General features: G+C 36.8%; 2 protein-coding genes across 3 annotated transcripts; one reads left to right on the top strand and one right to left on the bottom strand.

Annotated features, from left to right (window-relative positions):
- Positions 1–11: 11 nt before the first annotated feature.
- hmces (5-hydroxymethylcytosine binding, ES cell specific) lies at positions 12–4,734 on the top strand. Of its 2 annotated transcripts, none has more exons than XR_014604255.1 (7): positions 12–134; positions 1,139–1,344; positions 1,422–1,565; positions 2,296–2,475; positions 2,740–2,894; positions 3,001–3,776; positions 4,359–4,734. XR_014604255.1 is itself a non-coding variant. In XM_084100606.1 (7 exons), exons 2-7 carry the CDS (start codon positions 1,156–1,158, stop codon positions 4,557–4,559), a joined length of 1,062 nt encoding a protein of 353 aa, XP_083956732.1. In that variant the 5' UTR covers positions 14–134; positions 1,139–1,155; the 3' UTR covers positions 4,560–4,734. The 2 variants fall into 2 exon arrangements, 1 of the variants encoding a protein (XP_083956732.1); XM_084100606.1 differs by having other exon boundaries at positions 14–134; positions 3,001–3,193.
- An 85-nt stretch (positions 4,735–4,819) lies between these two features.
- Positions 4,820–19,440, bottom strand: rab7a (RAB7a, member RAS oncogene family). Its single transcript, XM_084100610.1, has 6 exons — positions 19,128–19,440; positions 11,377–11,439; positions 9,780–9,906; positions 8,698–8,916; positions 7,213–7,341; positions 4,820–6,096 (listed from the first exon to the last, which is right to left on the bottom strand). The coding sequence occupies exons 2-6, from the start codon at positions 11,427–11,429 to the stop codon at positions 6,001–6,003; spliced, it is 624 nt and encodes a 207-aa protein (XP_083956736.1). The 5' UTR covers positions 11,430–11,439; positions 19,128–19,440; the 3' UTR covers positions 4,820–6,000.
- Positions 19,441–20,036: the final 596 nt, after the last annotated feature.

Genomic DNA, 20,036 nt, shown 5'->3' with positions numbered 1-20,036 from the left:
CGGTTGTCCTGATAGAGGGCGCTATTTCGTGTTTACACCTTACAGTCTATGGTTTACACACTTGTGAGCATCCACATCGTTGCTCTTTCTGCTTTTACATTCTTTACCTCAAAATAAGGACTTCTTCTTGACTGGTGAGAATGTACTTTACCTTATGTTAGTAGTGTCTATTATTTGTAAATGCATCTGTATCGTGTTTGCCAGTTTATGAAGACGGCAAACTCTGGGTGTACAGAAACCGTTGCATGTAACTACTGCTAGCAGTCTAGCCGAATCACATATTAAAAAAAAGCTTTGAGGTGAAGTATTGAGGTCAAATTAAACGGTGTGCAACTGTTTAAGGATTTAAAGTACGCATTTTTAGAGTAAAATGAGCTAACGGTGATGCTACTGCAGTTTGAACGGCCTGACAGCTAACGTTACTGCTTCACGAACGAATCGTTCTTGTGAGTCGGATCTTCTAAATGAAATGTTGAACCATTTTTTTTACAGTCTGTGATTTGGACTGAAATATGTACGAGCGTTAGTCGATATTTGCCCGATTTGTAATGAGCCGCGAATCATTGGGTGAGCTAAAAGTAACCGAGATTTAGAAGAGAAGTAAGCAACTTTCATATCCAAGACAAGAGACGATTCCTTCCTGGGACGTTAGAAACCGCGCGATGACGTTTTACGTCATGACGTAAAAGAAACCGTGAATTACATTTTGCTACAGTTTTTAGAAACGAACCAAACTAAACGAATAAAATAAAACACTGAGATAATAATAAACGAAAAAAATGTATATGTAAGGGTATATCAGTATTCTGATAAACTAATAGCATATGTGTTGTGCATTGTAAATTATTATTTTATCAGGTATTTTAAAACGAGTAAAAAGTAGGTTTTTCTGTGATGCCCATTTACCTTTGTGGATAAAGATTTTATATATATATATATATATATATATATATATATATATATATATATATATATATATATATATAATCAAACAAAATATTTGTTTCTCGTTTCATCTTTTAATATGAGTTGCTTTTACTGTTTGTATTCTTTTTAACTAAGTAATGCCAAACACCACTGTTATTTTGTTTAAGGCATTAAGTAAATGTACCATCTAATGTGTGGTGATGTCACACAGGTTTGGCACACCCCAGGATGTGCGGGAGAACGGCTTGCACTCTTGCGCCGGATGAGCTCAGTCGTGCCTCTCGGTATCGAGACCGAACAGGACAACGACACCGGCCCCGGTGGAAGGATGGAGACACCGACAAATACCGGCCCTCATACAACAAGAGTCCTCAGTCCTTCAGTCCTGTGCTGCTGTCCAACAGACACTTCAACAAGGCATGTCAATTTGTCAAAACATGTACACACAACTTTTGTTGCTGAAGGACAACTCTTAAATAAACCACTTTCCATAGGATGCTCCTGTAGATGAGTGTGTGCTGGCAGCGATGCGCTGGGGTCTCGTCCCAGCATGGTTCAAAGAGAATGACCCCAATAAGATGCAGTACAACACCTCTAACTGTCGCAGTGAGAGCTTGCTAGGAAAGAAGTCTTATAAGGTACATTAGACATCCTTTTTTATTCTATATTAGCAGTGAAGCCCCGCCCACAGTGAAATGTTATTGGTCCAAAATTCAACTCTGCATAATAGAGTGTAACAGTGATGTTCCTAAAGAAAAACATCTAATAGATTTTATCTATAGGATACCTGATTTTGAACAGTAACTTATAAACCATTTAATACAGAACTATTGTGAGCTACAATGTTGTTAAAGGGATAGTTCACCCAAAAATGAAAATTAAGCCATGATTTACTCACCCTCAATAATGATGTAATTGAGTCAGTCTCCCTATGCTCTTCTTTGTATATATGTAAATACTGTTCAAAAGTGTTTGAGGTCAGTAAGATTTTTCCTTTTTTTCTTTGAAATAAATTATTATAATTTAACAAGGACACATTCAATTTATCAAAAGTTACAGTAAATACTTTTGTAATGTTACAAAAAGATTGCATCACAGGGATAGATTACATTTTACGATATATTACAACAGAAATGAATTATTTTAAATTGTAATAATATTTCACAATATTACTGTTTTACTGGATTTTTTGATCAAATAAGTGCGGTCTTGGTGAGCATAAGAAAAAATAGGAAAAATGTATGGGGAAAAATACTTCCAGAACCAAGGCTTCTAAAAAGCACTGTTGCACTCTATTATGAAACATCAAATATCCTCTAATATGCTGTGGACAGACAAATGACTTGTTGCTGGAAATGTATTGTACAGGATCCTCTTTTGAAAGGCCAGCGCTGTGTCATTCTAGCTGACGGCTTCTATGAATGGAGGCGACTGGAGAAAGAGAAACAGCCTTTCTTCATATATTTCCCACAAAGCCAAGGAGGACAAGTGCCCAGTCCACAAAGCACACAGGAACCGAAATGTGACCAAAGTTTGGACCAGGGCGAGGTTAGCCCAAGTTTGACAGTCATAAGAATATCATTTGTTCGCTTATGCCATTTACATTTATGCATTTGGCAGACACTTTTATCCAAAGCGACTTACATTGCATGTCAAGGCACACATTTACATTCTTATCAGTTCTTGCTTTCCCTGGGAATCGAACCCATGACCTTGGCGTTGCAAGCGCTAACGCTCTACTGTTTGAGCTACAGGAAAGATGCACATCTTGCACATCTATGCACATCTGTTTATTCCTCCACTTGTCTACAGAGTGATCAAGATGACAGTGACTGGACCGGGTGGCGACTGCTGACAATAGCAGGGCTCTTTGACTCCTGGACTCCTCCTGGTGGTGGAGAAGTGCTGTACACTTACACTGTTATTACTGTAGACGCCTCTCCAAATCTACAAAGCATCCATGACAGGTTGAGAACATAAATATGATGACTCTTTTCACGTGACATAAAAACAGTGTCGTACGCTTTATTGTAATGAGTGAAATTAACCTTGACTTAATGGGTTTTGTAACAGGATGCCGGCTTTGCTGGACGGAGAGGATGAAGTAAGACGGTGGTTGGACTTTGGAGAAGTGAAGTCACTGGAAGCCATGAAATTACTTCAGCCAAAGTCCTCTCTGACCTTTCACCCCGTCTCGTCACTGGTCAACAATTCCCGCAACAACTCCCCAGAGTGTCTGCAGCCTGTAGACCCCACGGTTAAGAAGGTGAATGTTTTTTTTAAAAAAACAACACTTTTTACACAATTTATTTAACCCTTAAATGCATGAATGTTTCACCAATCATTATTTCATATTCGGGTCTTTAGCGACCAGGATCTATTTCTGACACGGATTAATCTCTACCTGTGGCGATAATATAAAACTCTCCTGATATTAGAGTAACAATTACAGAAGAATAAAATAAAGCATATTTTGTTACCTTTCAGAGCTTGGAAGGGTTCAGTTTGAACAGATGTTTTACACCATCATCACTGTCCTTGTCAGAGCTCATTTTCCAATACATTCAGCATCTGGCTCATATTTGCGATCTCAAATATATACTTAAATCTATAATTTTCAACATCTTCAAAATTTATATTTTGATTGCTGACGGCTTCTTCACCATATCCACCATCAAGTGACAGTAACACTGATATTTGACTGCATTCAGTACTCTGCAGTAAATCAGTGAGCCATTTCAAGTTTTGCTGATGATACTTCCTATTCTTTTGTTTTCTCCATGCGGCAACTATGAGTGAAACGTCACTTCATCATTGTGTATCAGACATTGCCATCTTGTGGTATAAAGGTGAATTGCACTTATTCAGTCGTCAAAGATTCAATTATTGTAGTGCAGAAAAAAATATACCACACTGTTACACACCTCGGGTCATTAGCGACCCTATACAATTTTTAAAATGAATGGGAAAACAGGCATTCTTTTATAGTTTTTTTTTTCTTGTTTAATTGTTTATAATAAATTGATTGAGGAATACTAAGAAGATTGATGTCTAACTTAAAAAAAAAAATGAAAATGAATGAGGAGGGGGGTAGTGAATGACATCCCAGGTCACTAAAGACCTGAGGTATGCGTTGGTTAATTTGTCCTCTAACTATAGCAAACATATACATAGTCAATTTTGTAAAAAAAAATCTGAAAAATCCCACCAGTGTCATTTCCACATCTCAAATTATGTAATAGGATTCAGTGATGGAAATCATCATTCAAATTGTTTTGTCCTGTACCCTAATACACAAAATGAAATATTTTCACATTTTTGCTTAATTTGACAAAATGTCAGTGTCATTGGAGTTGTACTTATATGCATCATATCTTAATAGATATTCCTGTTGATTTAAATACTGACCTTCCACCTTCTGCCCTGTCTAGACCGTTCAACCAACAGCCAGCAGCAAAATGATGATGAGCTGGCTGAAAACTGCCTCGCCAACTAAGAGGAAGAATCCTGATGAAGAGACTACAGCTAAAGGACCTGAAGGAAAACTTGCAGCAGAGAAGCAGACCAAGCCGACCGGGTCTCTCCAGCAATGGCTTCTGGGAACGGGTTCCAGCAAGAAACCAAAAACTTGAACAGGATTACAATGTATTTCTTTACATACTGTAGAAGTCCATCTCTTCAGAATGACCAAAGCTGACTAGTTTAAAGATTGAAAATGCCTAAAATGTCTGTTAAGACAGATAAGCATTCATTGTGTAGATGTTACTTTTTTCATATGACAGAAATAAACATTCACATTTAATAGTTGATTTGTGGACACATTTCATTTGTTCATTTCAAATAGTTCCAGTTGATATCACTTCTCCAAAACAAACACTCAGTGCACAACACATTTATTCAACAACTTAATTTTATTTCCATTATTACTTTGAAATACATTTATCTTGAACAATGTATATGCTGTGCATTTTGTTTCATTGATGGTCATGAACAATTCAGTTTTTCCCCAATGTTGTCTAGTTGTGTTTATTTGTATATAATGCAACAACGATAATAATAATTACAATAATAATGAACAGACAGGAAGAGATCTGAGTGATACTGAGCACTTAAATTCTCTACCATCCTGAGCTACTGGTAGAGTTCAGGCAAGATAATGAAAAAAAAAAATGTTCATGGCAGACTCGCGGCGATTCTTTCATGCTGACATGAGGATTGACGATAAAAAAAAGATACAGAGAAATACTAATTGTCATAGTATGAATTGCAGATAATTTAAATGTAATATCTAAATTTCCCATCACTTGGTTGGGAATTCATGTTTTCGTTTTCCATTTTGAGGACAGCTATTGGGCGTACACTGGATTAATTGCAGTTCTCAGATGTAACAGTGGGGGCAGTGTTAGACCTCCAGTGCTACGGGACCTCGCCGAGGAGCGTTTTCGGGTTCACGACTTTGAGAAGAAAATGTTGCATGCTTTATGCCAGGCCGCCATTTTATTTCAAGCAGAATGATGAAGAACATGGCGGGTAGTTCTGGTTCCAACATACGGCTTCAATGCTCTGATCCTCCCCCCCATCCCCCCATCTTTCAGCGTTCACGTCACGCATTTTTTCAATTGCACTGCGGGATGGGATCATATAAAAAGTCTCAAGAGCCATTCAAGTGTTGAGAAGACTTTTTATGTGGGCGAGGTGATGATTCTGCACAACCGGTGCGAGGTGTCGGGATTCGTGTATGGAAATGGGTGTCAGATTGAGCCTCTGGAGCATATGTGAGTGTGTGTGTTGTGTTGTGTCTAAGGCTGTGAATGCGAACTGTGTATGAGAGGAAGTCTGCTCGTCTACAAAGGCCAGTGATTATATTGAGTAAAGGGAGGGAAAGAGAGGGAAAGGGAGGGAAAGAGAGGGAAAGAGAGGGAAAGGGAGGGAAAGAGAGGGAGGGAAAGAGAGGGAGGGAGGGAGGGAGGGGTGAAAAAGAACGCGAGAGAGAGAGAAAGAGAGAGAGAGAGAGAGGGAGGGAGTGAGGCAGAGACGAGGCTGAGCGTGAAACGTTACGCCCCCTGGAGGTCCTCAGCAGCTACAAGTCTCTGCCGATGGCTTGGCTCTATCGTTCCGGTCTAGTTTAATTGGCTCCGGAAACTCGTTGTATAACTCCACTTCGGTTTCCTACAAAAAAAAAAGGGGGTACAGTTAAGCACAAAGTATACTTCAGTTTTGACATCAACTCTAAAGTCCCGTTCACACAAAGGACGATAATTATATATGCGTCCAGACGAACAGAAGTTAAGTTTCTGTTTATCAGCGCGCATTACAGTTTTGTAGTCTGCCGCTTTAAAGTCCACGTGAAAATAAAGGGCGTGGCTTGTTTTTTCTGCTGGGAATTGGTTGGATCTAGAAAAGTAGGTGTTCCATTCAGCTTGCTCGCAGCAGACGAGAGTTGGAGGGGATGTTCTACCCAAACTGACGTCATCAGAGACCGAAGGCCATTCCAGAGGGGGGAAGTACAATTTCATGCTTTGGTTAAAGCTTACAAAGACAATGTTTTCTTTGTGAATTAACCTGCACGGATGAGCTGTTCACCACAACCCTAGTAGTGTGCACTTACAACGTAAATAGGGTTTAATTTTGATTTCATGCCGACGTAAAATGCTCGAGCTCTCTAAAGCCTGATTGATTCTGATTGGCTGTCAAAGTTCCTATCGTTCATCAGCTTGTGTCGTTATCGTTATAGCTGTGGACTCCACCATTCTCATACAAATAAAATGATTAAAATGTTATAATTATCGTTATGCTTATCCTTGGTGTGAACGGGCCTTTAGCGTATGTGTAGAGCCAAACGCACAGCCTTCGAAAGTTTGATATTCATTTGATAGCGTGAGCGAACACGGGTGCTAGACACATGCGTGCTAAAAAGTTTCATCCATGTTCAGTGTCTTTGCAATTTCTCTCCATAAGTTATAACCGATAAAATTTATTAAAACTAGAGTTCCGATTATCTGTTATCGATTATCCATCTATCGTTGCTGCATCTCAGTTAGTTTGTTGGTTTCAGTTGGTTTCTTTTTCAGCAGTGAAACAGGCCTGGGCATTTTTGCCCAATGTAAGCTGAACGTACATTGTATGTGCAGTCAGAATAATCAGAATATGAGTGTACTATGATGAAATTTGCATCACATACACTGTAAGCATATCCTAGCTTACATGTAAAACCCTAAGCATACTTTGGGCTTTATCTCTTGGTTTCCACACCTAACGCAACACATATTTCAACAACACATGTACCTGTTTGAGTGCATTGCGTGCGATGGTCTGGAAAGCCTGCTCTACGTTGATGGCCTCCTTTGCACTGGTCTCAAAGTATGGGATGTTGTTCTTACTCTGACACCAAGCTTGTGCCCGCTTGGTTGTTACCTGACGGTGAACATGAAATAAAGTAGGAAAAATCAAAATGCGGATTTCACAGAGGTACTGAGACTGTGAATAAGGTTGTAGGTCACTGATTATATTCAAAATGAGAAAGTGAGTAGAGTTTGGTCTTGGTGGACTAGATCTGCTACACTGCTGCTGCAGAGCAAGTATGGACTTGCTACTGCTAATAGATACACAGACACACTGCTGTGAACATGTAAGATATGACGCTGCTGCATAAATAGACTTACATAAATCCTGTAGCAGATCTAGGCAGGTGGAGCTGGGGGAGGTAGAGGGTTTCAGAGCAAACACTGAACCAGACTATTTGGACGTTGAGAAAGCAATCTCATTGGCTGCAGGATCAGCAGAGGCCAATCAGCTTGTGCCATAAGGTAATGATGTGATTACTTGCAGATTGCATGTAAATGATCTATTAGCCTGCGTCCTCTAGAGTTTCATGACTGAACTAGATATTTCTTTGAGGTATCATTCACTGGAAGTTCAGGGACTTTAAACTTCTCCAAGACACTTTACATGTATATGGAGAGGGTGCAGCTGGTCCTAAATTAGCACCCTTGGCCTCTTAGAATGTGACATGATCTTGATACTTCGTACCCATGTACACGGGTCAATTACATGATAATTTATTTGTACAGATCTATTAAATTATTCTAAAATGCAATTCATACACACAATGATGTGAATGCACAATTTATGATAAGCTTGTTTTTAATTTAACTAATTTTCATAAATATCAGGGTGATACAACTGTCCTGATATAATAATGAAGACAAAAAGCCTATATATATATATATATATATATATATATATATATATATATATATATATGTATATATATATATATATATATATATATATATATATATATATATATATATATATGTTATGTTACCGGCAAAGTGTGTAATCCGGCATTCTATAGAATGCCTAGGTAATGTATAGAATTAGGTAATGTATTTTTTGCAAAAAACATCAGGAATTCTATACATTGCCTAGGCATTCTATACAATACCGGGATTTCACACTTTGCCAGTAATATATATACAGTGAGGAAAATAAGTATTTGAACACCCTGCTATTTTGCAAGTTCTCCCACTTAGAATGCATGTTTCCCATTTATCCAGTATATAGTGATTGATGCTCTTCCAAACACCATCTTGAAGAAATAGTTCCCCCAAAAATGAAGAGTAACTTTTGTTTCTAGTTTGTAATGACATGTCAAAGACATTTATGTATGTACACTCACCTAAAGGATTATTATATAATTTTTCTAAAAGGTCAATGTCATAGAGAGGACTACTTGCATGAGATGAATCACTGCACCATAGCACCCACCTGCCTATTCTCCAGATCGATTTTGTTGCCCAGCACCACGAAGGGGAAGTTCTCTGGGTCGCGTGGGCTGGCCTGGATCAGAAACTCGTCCCTCCAGCTGTCCAGTGTCTTGAAGGTGTTGGGGGCAGTGACGTCAAACACCAGCACACAACAGTCAGCACCGCGGTAAAAAGCCACACCCAGAGACTGGAACCGCTCTTGACCTGCTGTATCCCATATCTGGATGAAAGAAAAGATACAGAAAATTCACACAAACGTTCACTCAAATATGAATTTTCAGTCAAGCTCTTATTCGGTCTCACAACAGCTATGTTTCCATCTTAAGTTGCGAATTTGACCTGTGCAAAACTGGAATGTCGCATAAAACATTTGAATATAGGGCACCGTTTCCATCCCATGTGTTCAAGAGTACAAACGGTGTATTAAAAGTTGCTGCAATCGGGGAAGCCACTGTTTCGGAGGAAAACATTTCTGTCGGGTCATTATACCAAATCATTCTGATGATAGACTTTGACTCAGGCATTTCAGAATGACCATACCAACATTTGAGATGCTGTGCAATGAAACTAGTCCAGATATCCAATCACATCCTCTGTTGAGCCAAATCACGAGTTTTTTGCACAGAGGGGATTTATATGTTAAATGGGTTTCAATCGTAGTTTATGCACGTCTACTTATTGATATCCACCTCAATTGAGCAATTTTTTTTTAATTTTGGCGCATAATCTTGGCATATCCACCCAGTGTTTTTTTTATGCAATATCCTGAAATTTGAATAAACCTAGGTGGATGGAAACATGGCTAGTAACATTTGTTATTATTTTTAGAAACATTTAAAGAAAGTCAGACAGGTTTAAAATGACATGAGGGTGAGTAAACGACAGAAATCACATTTTTAGCTGAACTATTTTCATTAAAGCCTGCTCTCAGTTTATAAGAAATTAAAATGAAGATAAAACAAAAATGTAAAACTAGTTGAAGTAATGAGATGACACTCATTGGAATGGGGAAAAGAAAAATGCGTTTCATTTTTGTTTCAAAGCATCATGTGCTTTTCAGTAAAAATAACCTGTCATCTCTACCTGCATTGTGACAAGTCGGTCATCAACCATCACTTCTTTTGTCAGGAAATCTGCTCCTATAGTAGCTTTGTACTGATTACTGAACTTCTTATTCACATACTGGTTCATCAGAGATGTCTTCCCAACCCTGTTGGGAAAAAGAACATTTAAACCAGCACCTGGCAGAGAGAAAGGAGAACTAACACTATTTGTGATTGTGCAGAACTATGAGTCATACAAAAAGAAACATTACATGAACATTAATAATCTAGGCTATAACAAAATTCACATTCCCTTTATGAAACTGAAACTATTTTCTTGAGAATTTATCTCACACCCACAAGGTTTTCCATCTGGAAAGCTCAATAAAAGACTTTGTGTTTGGGTGGTTGACATGACACAACATTTATATGCCCGGTGTGTGTCATGAACATATGTTTATATTGTAGGTCAAACAGTGCAACGGTAGGGTGTAACTGAGTGTATTTATAGTATTCTGTGCACTTTTCTATCCACGATTTTGAGCTGAACATCCAAACGCTCTTGTGGAATGACTCTGTGGGAGGGACACGGTTCATTTTTCACTTAATGACAATTGGTCACACTCTTGCCTTCAAGCTTATATGCAGTTTGAGTAATCTTACAATGAACTAGTTTAATTTTAAAATAACAATAATAATAATAATAATAATTTAAAAAAAAACAACACTCAAATGTGCATAGCAAGTACAGTACAAAACAGTGAGATTAGTATTGCTTTTAGAAAAAAAACACATTACATATAATACCACAAAAGAAATGTTTCTTGAGCATCAAATCAGCATATTAGAATGATTTCTGCAGGATCATGAAAAGGATCAGATTTCATTTTTTTGCCATACATACATCCTATTATTGAATGAGTCATATGTTTGTTCGGATTCAGAGAGCTGTTTCAAACTGAGTATGTTTGACTGTGTCATTAAAATAACCGTCAACACATGCGCTGCTGAGTCAGACTTCACAGATCATGATTTATGTTTGTTATCCAACAAAATCAGCAACAGAACAATGGTTTGTCTATTTGCGGTTACGGGAAGCGCGGTACCTTCACAACTCGGGCAATACACGTACAAAAGAAGTTCTTTCTACACTGCATGAGTTCAAATCTATTGGAATCTTTAAAGTTGCCATGAAATAGAAGATTGCAATAATTTTTGCTTCCCTATTGTGAGTGAGACAGCTTCTCGAACCATTACAGTGATGTCACGTGAGTGACGGGTTTTCCCGCCCTCGCGCCAGTAAACACATCATCAGAGAAGAGATGACGTTGAAAGAGGGAGGGGGGGGGTTAGTTATTTTGATGAAAGATTACGAGAGCACATGAAAGTAAAAAAAAAAAAAAAAAAAAAATTATATATATATATATATATATATATATATAATGATGTGCACAGGTAAATTATTTAATAAATGCTGCAATATTCCATTAAAAAAAGGTCTATTTTGATTTCATGGCAACTTTAATCTTTATACTACTACCATTATTTAACAGAATGCTCTATAATTTCATCCTTTAAAACTGAATGAAATTGGCAGTAGCTCTGACTTTGTTTCCGTGTTGAATGTGGAAACTCACCCGGAGTCTCCAAGGATGATCACCTTCAGAAGAACTTTCTTCCTTGATGTCATAGTGTCACAGCTGAGGGAGAAGGAAGCACAAAGCATGAAGCAAAGATTTCAACATCACGACTCGTATGAATAAAAAAGGAAGTGAAAGCAAAAACTGTTTGTACTATAGGCCTATTCAAGGATGTCGAGTCAAGCAGGAGTGCTGCAGTGTGTATTAAGCTAGTACATGCAAAAACCACAATCACCCATTTGATTGAACTTGAACACTCTAAGGGGCTATAAAAGCCTTTTTTGTTTCAATGACAAAACCCATGATTCTGCTTGCACACTCAAATTGGTCATGTGCACTCTAACTACCAGTCACGAGAAACACAATTTCAGACGACATGTACTGTTGACCGCCAACTATTTAACACACGCAGACTTCCCTTTTTAAGAGGGGGGCTTGAACATGTCGTTCACTACACGCTTTTCCACCTTTCAAATAATAAGTGTCCATCTGCTGAGGTACTGCTGTTCATCCAGGCCAGCTTTACCTGGAACAGAACGTCCTGCAACAACAACAACTACCACCAAAAAAACTAGCTGCCATTAACAGGGAGTCCTATGTCACATTTGAATGGCAGAGCATGGGACGATCATAAATTAAGGAAACTATAAGATCACACCTGTATTATTTCATTAATTAAGTCATTAATTATTTAGATGTCATGGGTGATAACCAATAAATATATAATATTAAAATTCAACACTTTTGTCTAAATAAATTAAAATAAAATAAGACTAAAATCAATTATTTTAAGTGCTACTAGTGAATTTAGGCATTACAACATTATAACGTAAAGGGCTCAACGCTAAGGATTTTTTCAACTGGCCTGGTAAGGGAAGTGGTTCATTTTTATTTGCCCTCTCAGAATTTTCACTGGTCCCACCACAAAACAATAAATAAATAAAACAAAATGTGCCTGGTAATCGTTTTCATTGCTTTTGACCCACAACCTTAATAAATAAGGTTATGACACCAAAACCTACAAGCCTAACTCATATACATTTCAAATATTATTAAAGTAAACTGTCAGTAATAAAATATAAACACATAATCAAATTCTGAGCAACAGCACAAATAAATACCATAGAACAAATTAAATAAACAGTGCTTTTCAGGTAGGTCTAACAGTAGTTTTCAGGTAGAGAAATTGAATAATCAAATGTAAAATAACACTGTATAGATGAAATCCTTAAAGTTATTCAGTCAAGAGAAGCGAGTCATTTATTTTCTTTCTTAATTAACATTAAAAACACGGAGAGCAGCAGGTTTATTAGGCTGCTGTCACTTTAAGAGTTGTGCGGATCAAATTTACTGTTACGGTTTTATTTCTCTTCTGTTTACATTCACTTAAGACATAACAGACTATGTTTACAAAGATACTCCCCAATAAGGGCATTTTGAGATAATTCTGTGTGAATATCTGCTTAAACGCAAGACAAAATTCATTTCAGTTTTCGCACGCTGTCTGAGACTTGGCTTTCTGGGCACGTGCTTCGAATGTGTGATGTGCACTAATACTAATTAATACCATTTTAATGATTAAATTATTAGTGTTTTTAAGAATAACTTCAAGGGCATTTAAGATGATGGCAAAGGTAATAAAAGAAATGGTAGTAAAGCATGCACAATTAAATATCAATATTGGCTGATATAAAAAAATAATAAAAATAAATAAAATCTCCAATATTATACCAATAGCCTATATTATGTATACGTAATGGTAACATCAGAAATATAAAATTAAAATGTCAAGTATGGTAGACTGCTAAAAGACTAATATTATACAAGTAGGGTTGGGTGTATTGACATGCCTTGCAATAGTATGACATCATAATTTAAATCATGGCATAGTTAAATAAAGCTGGATGTTTCTTTTCAGCAATTATCTAAAAAATGTGAAAAATCTTATCGGCTTCAAAGACAAAGGCTGAGCATATCAAGACCACCTCTTATTCAAGCATTGTGTTTTCACCTGAACTTTGATGGTCACAAATGTAACAACGATATGTAGGCTACTACTATAATACAAGTATAGTATGATCATACTAAACTACTAAAGGAAAAAAGTTCATTTTACTTTCATGATCTAAATCAGTCTCCAGACTTGCACAAAAACATACAAACTGGCGACAGAATCCGGATGCAAATATTTAGAGGGAAAAATATCTCAGAAAAATCAGATTATAAGTAAACAATAATATAATATGTCCAGACAATGTACACACGCCTATCCTGCCTCTATACTGGAGGGATACAGCGTGCTGTTAAAAATAAGCTGTGCAAATAAGCATGAAACACTTTGTAAACCCCCTAACATGGTATAATAGGTTCAAGTAGCTTTAAATCAGGCCATTTGAAACTTAGAGACCCATTAGTACCTTTTAACTGATCATTTTCATATTACATAACAGCAGCATACTCCAACAACTGGGCTAAAATCAGGCAGATAAAATCAAATGTGGGGTGGATTATGTAATTAGTCCTTCATTTAGTGAAAAACAGCGTCCGACTGTAGGGTTGGTCACAAAGGTCTAATAGGATAGATTTTAAAGGACAACTTTACAGCTTATCTTGGTGAATCCAGGTGAATTATACATTGATGTATAACCCATGGTAGAGAATGATCAACCTGATCTCGTGGGGAAACTGTTACGACTTACGAGGTGGTGATTTTACATTGTAGAATGTAAATTGTACAAAAACATATGATTATTAGACAAAAAGTAAGCATTAAGTCCCACCCCTAAATGAATGAATTCGGGGTGCAACGATACCCTCATGTATATATCACAATATACTGAACTCACAATACAATATTATTGCGATACACCAAGACATATGATAAAAGATTACTGTTGATTAAAATGCTAAATTTGGTGTTAAATTGGGAGTGGAAATGAATAGGCTTAGACTTGGTGCTGGTAACCCAATGCACAGGACAATGGTGACACCAGAATAAAAAATATTCCCCCATTGCATGATTATACATTATATTTAACATACATATATTTTAAGTTTAATGTAGTACTCACACTAAAACGCTGTAAACTTGAATTTTTTCACACAGTAATTTTTATTTTGTGTGAACTATACATATGGTCACTATCCATGATACATATTGTTGCATTTTTTGTATTGCAATATATTATGACACGATATATTGTTACACCCCCAGTACGAATTAGCCACCAATTCGCCAAAACATAAAATATTTATGAATTGCCATAAGTTTGTGTTGGAATGATTCATATTTCATAGTATTTTCATGGTTCTTCAAAGAATGTGTATTACTAGTATATGTATAAAATACAGCTTTAATCAATGTGGTGTGAAGTTTTTTCCACTTCAAATCCAAACAAATGGAAAATAAATAAATAAACGTTCCTACATATCCCACTCAAACCTTGGAAAACGCTTCTTTCTACACCAAAATTAGAATGACTATCAAAACCCAACACATTACTTACTTATTATTATGCCCCCAAAGAGCTCCGGATCCTACATGAAAGCTTAGCGTATGTTCATTGACAATATCTTCAGGCTCCTAAGCAAAGCATCATGAAATGACCCTCAGGAACAAAACAAATGCTTGATTATATTTTATTATATTATATTTTGATTTGTTTTAATTTAGTTACTAAAAATACCAAAACCAGCATAGCTTTAAACAATGAATGTGGTGGTGCTGAACTACAAGAAGTAGAAAACACTAAAAAGTTTATGAGAAAAGAAAACCTCACCACGCTTCAGTCGAATCCACAAGTGAACTGAAGAGCTCCTCCACACAAGCATCATAACTTAAAGTCACAATCCTGGAACAACTTAAAATGCACTGTAGTACATTACATTGTTTCAACACAACCATGAGGGAGAGAAGCAACCACCAATAAACTAAAGAAAATACACGAAAGATAGGGAAACCCCTGAAAATAACTAGGATATTGTAAAATTGCTGATGTATATCCTCTGATAATCCCATGTTTACGTTTAAAAAAGCTTAATTTCAGACTCTAGCAGATGAGCCTGGATTGGAGCAAAGTTGAAATGAAAGTAATCTCACCTCTGACCCATCTGAGACATTCTCCCTTAACAGCAAATAAATCACTATACAAGCTTCTTTATTGTTTCCCTCTATCAAAACAATTTAATTTATTTTTTTTGGCTCTCTTCTTCGTTTATATATTTCTTTCACCAGAAAGAAACACGTATAAATATCTATCTATATCTATATCTATATATTGATATATATGTTACCGTCAAAGTGTGTAATCCGGCATTCTATAGAATGCCTAGGTAATGTATAGAATTAGGTAATGTATTTTTTGCAAAAAACATCAGGAATTCTATACATTGCCTAGGCATTCTATACAATACCGGGATTTCACACTTTGCCGGTAACATATATAGTGCAGCGATGTACAACTCGCACAGAAGTCACTTTCAACCCAAGCAACTTTCTGTTGGCCCACCCACTGTGAAATCTGCATGGAGAAATCTCTTTGGTCAAGATTTTGCCCATAACAATTTGGTAAATGTGGTCGCACCTTTACCCTGTAGTAGAAATACATTCCCGGACACACTACTGTACATCTGTCATGACAACATTGTCCTTTGACCCTCATGTTCCAATGACGCATTTACAACAAATTTGTTAAACAAGTACAAATTAACCACAGAACAACTTGGAGTGCAGTCACATTTACCATTTTTCAGCTATTTATGAGGATGAAATCCAATAATTTCAATAAGAATCTAAGTGATCGGGAATTTCGTGTGAGGGCAAAAGATTTTCCCAAGCAGGTAATGTGAATTTCGCGCGTTGACCAACAGAAAGCTGCATGGTTTGAAAGTGACTTCTGTGTGAGCTATGCTTTATACGACAATGGACCTTTTCTGACCATGAAATCCCACAGAAAATTTGCTAATGCAACCCTCTGCAATGCGAGTAAATCACTCTCTTATGCGACCAAATTTCGAGCTAGGCGACTAGTAAAATGTACGATTTCAGTCATCTGTGATTGAGTTAGAGGCAAAAAATAAGTTTAGCGCAGATATGATTTCGTTGCCTGCTTCGCTTGGCTGAGAGCGCCCTCTGTTGCACACGCACGGGGGCTTCCCGAGGACCAAGAGTTGACAGTGCTATTATTTGCACGTGTTTTTAAGCTAATGTAAACATTCAAGCGCAAGACGACGCAAAAGAGAGCTCAATCCCGTCCTCGCTGTGTGAGAAGATTTGTGCGCACACATCCAAAGAGCGTGACCACGCGAATATTGAATTGATTTTTCTTTCACATCTTCTTGCGCTTGAACAATACGAGTATCCTAGTAATCATAGTCGGTTATGTCTTAAGTGAACGTAAACAGTCGAGAAAAACAGCGCATATGTAACAGTTGCTGAGTTCACGCTCTGTCGTCACTACCGTAGGCTCGAGACGACGACACGTGATGTTCTATTCGGAGCTGTTCACGTCCTCGGACTGGGTCATTATTATGCGTTTCTATGGCGACACCATCAAACCCTAAATGAATCTGCAGTGGACAGGTGGTACAAGTAGGAGCTCTCAGAAATGTCCCATCTTACAAGCTGTAATTACGAGCTCTACAAGGACGTGAACGCTTTTTACAAGTTGAAACTTTGAAATTAAGGTAATCTCAAAATGGCATGAATGCTGTTTGTTTTTAATGTTAAAGGGGTGGTTCAGGATTTTGGACATCGGACCTCATTTCCAAGTTAGCCTGGGTGTTATTTATCAGTGGAGACAGTTTTCAACATTTTTCATAGTAGATACCGTTGACTCGCGCTAGCCTAGCACCGGCGAACTATGCAACTGGAAGGACTGGATGAAAAATGTCCAAAATCCTGAACCACCCCTTTAATCAAACAACAAGACTCACAGCTCTTGACTGAATAACTGTTGCATCTTTAATAAGGATTAATCTATTTTTAATTTATACAGTGAAAACTATGCAGTGTTATTTACTTTGATTATTCAATTTCTGTACCTAATCTTTATCTAAGATATACCTGAAAATCGTTGTTGTCGTTGTTCTATTGTGTTTATTTGTACTATTGCTTGTATTTTATTTTATTACAGACTGCCTACTTGTCTTTAATAATATATGAGATGTATTTTATTTATATAGATTTTTTTTTCCTCATTTGCATGGGTCTTGGAATCCATGTAAAAAGTCTGGCGAGTAAAATAAAAAATGTGTTTCCTTGAGTGTGTCCATAGGATTGTAATGTGACCACATCTTAAAGGTGCCACTAGATCCATATTCTCTCTTTTTTTTTTTTTTACTTAACCTTATGGGATAGCAAAGATTCCACTGGTTCCACATTTTAAAATAGCAGATACAAAGCATCAACCGAGAACTACTGCTAATTTGGACATACTACACATTAAAGCAGTGTTTTCCGCATAATATATTGTAAGAAATTGCACATATTCAGACGCAGAGAGTGTGATCTGGTTGTATACTGCACATTTTTCCAAATATAATAAGCCAACTGTAAAAAAATAATAATTGTTGTTTCAACTTAAAGTGTTCATCATGCCTTAAAATTTTAAGTTTAGTCAACTCAAAAATCTTAGTATTAGTAACTTAGTACTTAGTAACTTCCCATTTCAAGTTGACTAAACTTACACTTTAAAAAAGTAGCACGAACACATACTTTAAGTTGAAACCACTTTTCTTTCTTTTTTTTTTTTTTTACAGTGTGGTGTTAAATACACAATATTTTTTTCTGAAAATATATGCATACTGTGCACACTACAGTACGTAGTGCAGATTTAGTATGAGTAGTATGCAATTCCAAATAGCCATTGTCTAGTAGGCAGCTCGCTAGATTTTGAGAGACAGCTCATGAGTGCAAAGAGTTTTACGACTCCATATTTAATCTGGAACCCATGACACTCGGTAAAGTCTGATCACATGGTGGAGCACTTTCCTTTAGCATGCATAAGAATAGCAGAATGCCATCCATTTCAACAGCACATCGCAACAAATAATCAAGTGCATACTCATCATACTGACATACCAGTGTCTTATAAGTTTATAATACTTCTGAACAATAAAGGCACTCGGGTTATAGTGTAATGGAGGCTTTAGCCTAATAGTAAATTGTTCTTTATTTAAAATGGCCTGTTTCGCAATACTCCACACACCTGTTTCTGTGTGCTGTAAACATACAGGCAGAAAGTGAATGTGTTTAATGCGCTGCTGGTTGAGCAATCAGCTGATTTCAGATCAAAGCAAGACAGCGTTGTAAAAAACACATTTCTGATCGATTGTTATTTTATTAGTGACATTATATAAAAGTCTTCTCGTGTATATTAATGCAATACAACGATCTGAGATAAAAAATGAGGCGTTTAAACATGAATAAAATGTGAAACGACACAATCCAGCGCGACTGTCAGGCCTGTCAGGGTAACTAGAAACACCTGATCATTCAAGGGCCTGGATAGAGATCAACATCACAGCGTGTAAATGGCTGATTTGAACTAGAAATGAAGCGCATACACAGAAAATACATGAACAAATGGTGATTGAATCATCTCAGTGTCCTTTAACAGCATAACAAATGAGCTCGTTTGCTAACGTCAGTTAGTTTACATGTCAGTTACACCATCTCTCTTGACAAATCCACGATCAGTCTATGGATTTAACATGTACAAGCAATACATCTTGGTTTTATAACTCACCTGGTTTATAAAACAGGAGTTCTAGCGAATATCAGTCTGTATCTGCGCTGTGGTGTAGCCTGTGAGCTAAATCGCTACCGTGTCCTTACACAAGCCTGATGTTTATGAGAAAAACAAACAATAACTCCAGCCTCTGTCGTCAGCGGAAGACTGATCGCTTAGGCTAGTGTGTGAGTGAACCAATCCTGAATCGGAGATACCGATACGGGTGCTGTAACCGCTATTGGCCCCCCTGTTACCTGACGGGTCTTTTTCTTTTTCTGTTTCGGGATCTGCTTTAACTTCCTCCAAAACAACCCTGTGAAAGCCAGCGATGTCATCACGCAGGTGGCGTCATCGCGCAGCCCTACAAGACACGCCCTAAAAGCGGACCGGATCGTCTCACTTTTTTACTCCAGTGAATGTTTACAGAGAATGTCTTAGAGGAATGTTTATCAGGGTGTTTTTTTTTTTTTTAGACACGTTCTGTATTTTTATTGACTATAAAAATATTTAATACAAAATACGGAAGCCCATTTTCACCACACAATTAAATCATACATTCTTAATTAAAATATAAAATCATAATTATGACATACAATAATAATTGTGACATTTTATGTCTTTTATTTACCATAACATTTGTTCTTATGTGGAGGAAATGGGTATCAATAATAATGTAAAAGGTAACGTACAAAAATAATCATTGTTTGACCAACAAATACATTTAATACCAATTATATATAATGTTAATATATGTACATTAACATTGGACTTTAACTCATTTTGCGTTTCCATTCATTGTACACAGATAAGCTCAAATGTTTTTATATTTTTAAAAATACACTAAATTGAATTGAAATTGAAAAATTGAAACGATCTGAGAAGACTTTTATATAATAGGAACAAATAAAAAAAATGCACATTTTA

This window comes from Abramis brama (genome assembly GCF_963993115.1).
Source record: "Abramis brama genome assembly, chromosome: 23".
Classification (NCBI taxonomy): domain Eukaryota; kingdom Metazoa; phylum Chordata; class Actinopteri; order Cypriniformes; family Leuciscidae; genus Abramis; species Abramis brama.
Note: the sequence above shows the minus strand (reverse complement) of the source record. Positions and strands in the feature narration are given on the sequence as shown.

Excerpts from the sequence above, each read along its gene's own strand:
- hmces (XM_084100606.1), top strand. The coding sequence starts at position 1,156 with ATGTGCGGGAGAACGGCTTGCACTCTTGCGCCGGATGAGCTCAGTCGT. Across the intron at positions 1,345-1,421 it reads CCAACAGACACTTCAACAAG|GATGCTCCTGTAGATGAGTG; the intron begins GCATGTCAATTT and ends CACTTTCCATAG. Across the intron at positions 2,895-3,000 it reads CTACAAAGCATCCATGACAG|GATGCCGGCTTTGCTGGACG; the intron begins GTTGAGAACATA and ends GTTTTGTAACAG.
- rab7a (XM_084100610.1), bottom strand. The coding sequence starts at position 11,429 with ATGACATCAAGGAAGAAAGTTCTTCTGAAGGTGATCATCCTTGGAGAC. Across the intron at positions 8,917-9,779 it reads ACCGACTTGTCACAATGCAG|ATATGGGATACAGCAGGTCA; the intron begins GTAGAGATGACA and ends TCTTTCATCCAG. Across the intron at positions 6,097-7,212 it reads CACGCAATGCACTCAAACAG|GAAACCGAAGTGGAGTTATA; the intron begins GTACATGTGTTG and ends TTTTTTTTGTAG.